Below are 3,205 nucleotides of genomic sequence, written 5' to 3'. Positions count from 1 at the left end.
GAGTCTTGGGAGGCTCTGGGCGGAGACTGGACACCCGAGTCTTGGGAGGCTCTGGGCGGAGATGGGACACTCCACTCTTGGGAGGCTCTGGGCGGAGACTGGACACCCGAGTCTTGGGAGGCTCTGGGCGGAGATGGGACACTCCAGTCTCGGGAGGCTCCGGGTGGAGACTGGACACCCGAGTCTTGGGAGGCTCTGGGCGGAGACTGGGCACCGGAGTCTTGGGAGGCTCCGGGCGGAGATGGGACACCGGAGTCTCGGGAGGCCGCGGGCAGAATTCCCCACAGGGGTATTTACCAGGCTCGGTGGGTACCTGGGTTGTCTTCTCCCGGCCCTTACAAGCGCATGTGTCCTCTAGCTTCCTCTCAGGATCCAGCGGTTTCACCACCTGTGGTAGGAGATCTTCTCCCAGATTGGAGTTCACGGCCAAGGGAGGCTTGGCCGTCAGCTGGGCTTCCACTTCCTCTACGAACGCCTTCCTTGTTGGCTGGGCTGGTGAGAGCTCGGAAAATAGGGCCGCTTTCTTGAGCAGCTTTTTTTTCTTGCCCTTGGGGTCAGCTTGGGAACCTCTGAGAGATATTTTGGGGAGTAAAAACTCGTCACGGCGACAAACAAGCGTACCTTCGGGAGACGGACAGCCATAGCGGAAGTTGTCCACGCCCTCCGTCACAAATACCCGGTTCCGAGGGTCCATGGGCGGGAACCTCAGGCGTCTGTGCTTGCGCTTCGCCAAGCACTTGGAAGGCGGTTTGTCACAGCACGAGGACTTGGAGTCCATGCCCGGGGGCCTCGGCCAGTCCAGCCGCCTCTGGTCCCCCATGGTGGCCCTCGCTGGGGTGCCACCTCTCCAGTTTCCGCGGCTCCTGATCCCTGCCGCTCTAGTCTCTAGGAGACCGCGAGCCACTCGCAGCCCAGGTTCCTTCCTGGAGGCGGGGCAGCGCTGACGCCACCTGCGCAGCCGGGATTCTAACAGGTGTGTAGTGCAATCTCATTCTGGCTTTTATTTGCGTTTCCTAATGACTACTGGTATTGAACATCTCTATATTTGCTTATTTGCCATCCTTATCTCTCCTTGGTTTAAGTTTCTGTGGATTTTCCCCCCATTTTTAAATTGTGTTGCTGGATATCATATTTAGTTTTGAGAATCCTTGCTTCCTTGCTGTGTTCTAGATGTAAATAGGTTATCAGATATATGATTTGCAATTTTTTTCACTTCACCCTTGGCTTTTCCCTTTCATTGTCTGTGTCAAAGAGAAGTTTTTTAATTTGATGAAGTCCAATGTATCAATTTGTTCTTTTAGGGATTGTGCTTCTTTTGATGTATCTATGCAAAACTTTGTCTATCCAAAGGTCACAAAGATTTTTTTTTCATTTAAGTGTTACAATTTTTGTAAACAGCACAAGATATAGATCAAAGTTTTTATTTTAAAAACGTACCTATTGCTTACCTATATCTAATAATTTCAGAACTATTTTTGTAAAGACAATCTTTTCTCCACTGAATTACATTTGGAAATGGGTAGAATATCAGTTGTCTATATTTTTTGAAGGTCAATATCTGGGCACTCTTTTCTCTTCCATTGATTTTTCTCTCACCCAAATTTCACACTCTGTTGGTTACTTTAGCTTTATAATAAATCTAGAAATTAGGCTGTACTAATTATTTAACACTGTTCTTTTACAAAGTTGGTTCTTCTAGGTCCGTTGAATTTCTATAGAAATTTTAAAATCAGTTTGTCTATGTCTTCAAAAAAACTCCTGTTTGGATTTTGATTAGGATTCTGTTGAATCTATAGATCAATTTGAGGATAATTGGCATATTACCAATAGGAAATATTCTGACCACTGAGGAAGGTACATCTTTCCATTTGTTTATGTGATTTTCATTTTCTCAGGAATATTTTTTATTTTTTAGTGTATGTGTTTTCAAATCTTTTCTCTACAGATTTTCCTATTGTTTTCATACAAATATATGTAGTATTGTTTTTTAATTGCAATTTCCAATTTTTTGTTGTCAGCATATGTAAATATTGAGTTTTGTATATCCATCTTGTATCATACAACCTTGGTAAACTCACTTATTATGTTCAGTAGCATTTTGTAGATTTCACTGAATTTTCTATACATATATGATAATGTCATCTGTGAGTAAGGACAGTTTCAGGCCAGGCGTGGTGGCTCACACCTGTCATTCCAGCACTTTGGGAGGCCAAGGCAGGCGGATCTCAAGGTGAGGAACTCCAGACCAGCCTGACCAACATGGTGAAACCCCGTTTCTACTAAAAATACAAAAATTAACTGGGCCTGGTGGCACGTGCCTGTAGTCCCAGCTGCTAGGGAGGCTGAGGCAGTAGAATCGCTTGAACCCAGCAAGCGGAGGTTGCAGTGAGCCGAGATGGCGCCACCGCGCTCCAGCCTGGCGATAGAGCAAGACTCCATCAAACACACACACACACACAAACACACACATACACACACGACAGTTTCCCGTCTTCCTTTCCAATCTGAGTATCTTTATACCCTCGAGTCCAGTCGTAATTTTTTATTTTCCTATGAATAATATCAGTTAAATTTTTCTCTCTCTTATAGTGCTTAAAACAATGCCTATGAAAAGGCACTTTTATAAAAAATTTTAATTACAGACAAATTCAGCCTGCATTATTCCTTATGCATATCATTTTCTCATCACATAATAATTTTTTCTGTACATTCTTACTCATTTTGAAAAGAAGGTTTCTTACTTCCCTCATCAAGTGCAGCTGAACAATGTTTTCTACCATCACTAGCAGGTATACCCTAGTTCCTCCTTGTAAATGAGGCATGATTAATGCCTCTCTTGCCTGTGACTCCTCCTCTGCAAAATAGACACAATAGATATTTCTCTTAGGTTTCCCATTAAAGCAAATAAATGGCTTATGTGTAAATCAAGATAATCTATATAACATGATTTTGTATAGTGTCTGGAACAGAATAAGCATCCAGTAAAATATTGTTATTTTATATAGTATTGCTACAATTTGAAAATAAAATATGTTACATTCAGTGTCTAAATAAAGGAGAAACAAACATCATACATGTATATATCACAAATATTTTCATTTATTGATTATAAGAATCTATGTTAAAGTCTCAAGATATTTAGTAGATTTCATAATGTGAAGCTGGTAAGACCAAATTTGATATGGATTTATTTTTAACTTTCTTA

At 42.3% G+C, this 3,205-nt stretch overlaps 1 protein-coding gene across 1 annotated transcript; it reads right to left on the bottom strand.

Moving 5' to 3' along the window:
* Positions 1-4: 4 nt before the first annotated feature.
* LOC108543460 (protein FAM47B-like) lies at positions 5-867 on the bottom strand (the record flags this gene model as incomplete). The annotated part of the gene is made up of 1 exon (XM_017893954.1): positions 5-867. A coding segment is annotated over exon 1 (816 nt), but the record flags the coding sequence as incomplete, so codon positions are not given.
* Between the last annotated feature and the right edge of the window lie 2,338 nt (positions 868-3,205).

The sequence above is a fragment of the Rhinopithecus bieti genome, unplaced genomic scaffold, assembly GCF_001698545.2.
Source record: "Rhinopithecus bieti isolate Rb0 unplaced genomic scaffold, ASM169854v2 scaffold_24312, whole genome shotgun sequence".
Classification (NCBI taxonomy): Eukaryota; Metazoa; Chordata; class Mammalia; order Primates; family Cercopithecidae; genus Rhinopithecus; species Rhinopithecus bieti.
The sequence above is the reverse complement of the archived record's forward strand: the minus strand, read 5'-3'. Positions and strand labels throughout refer to the sequence as shown.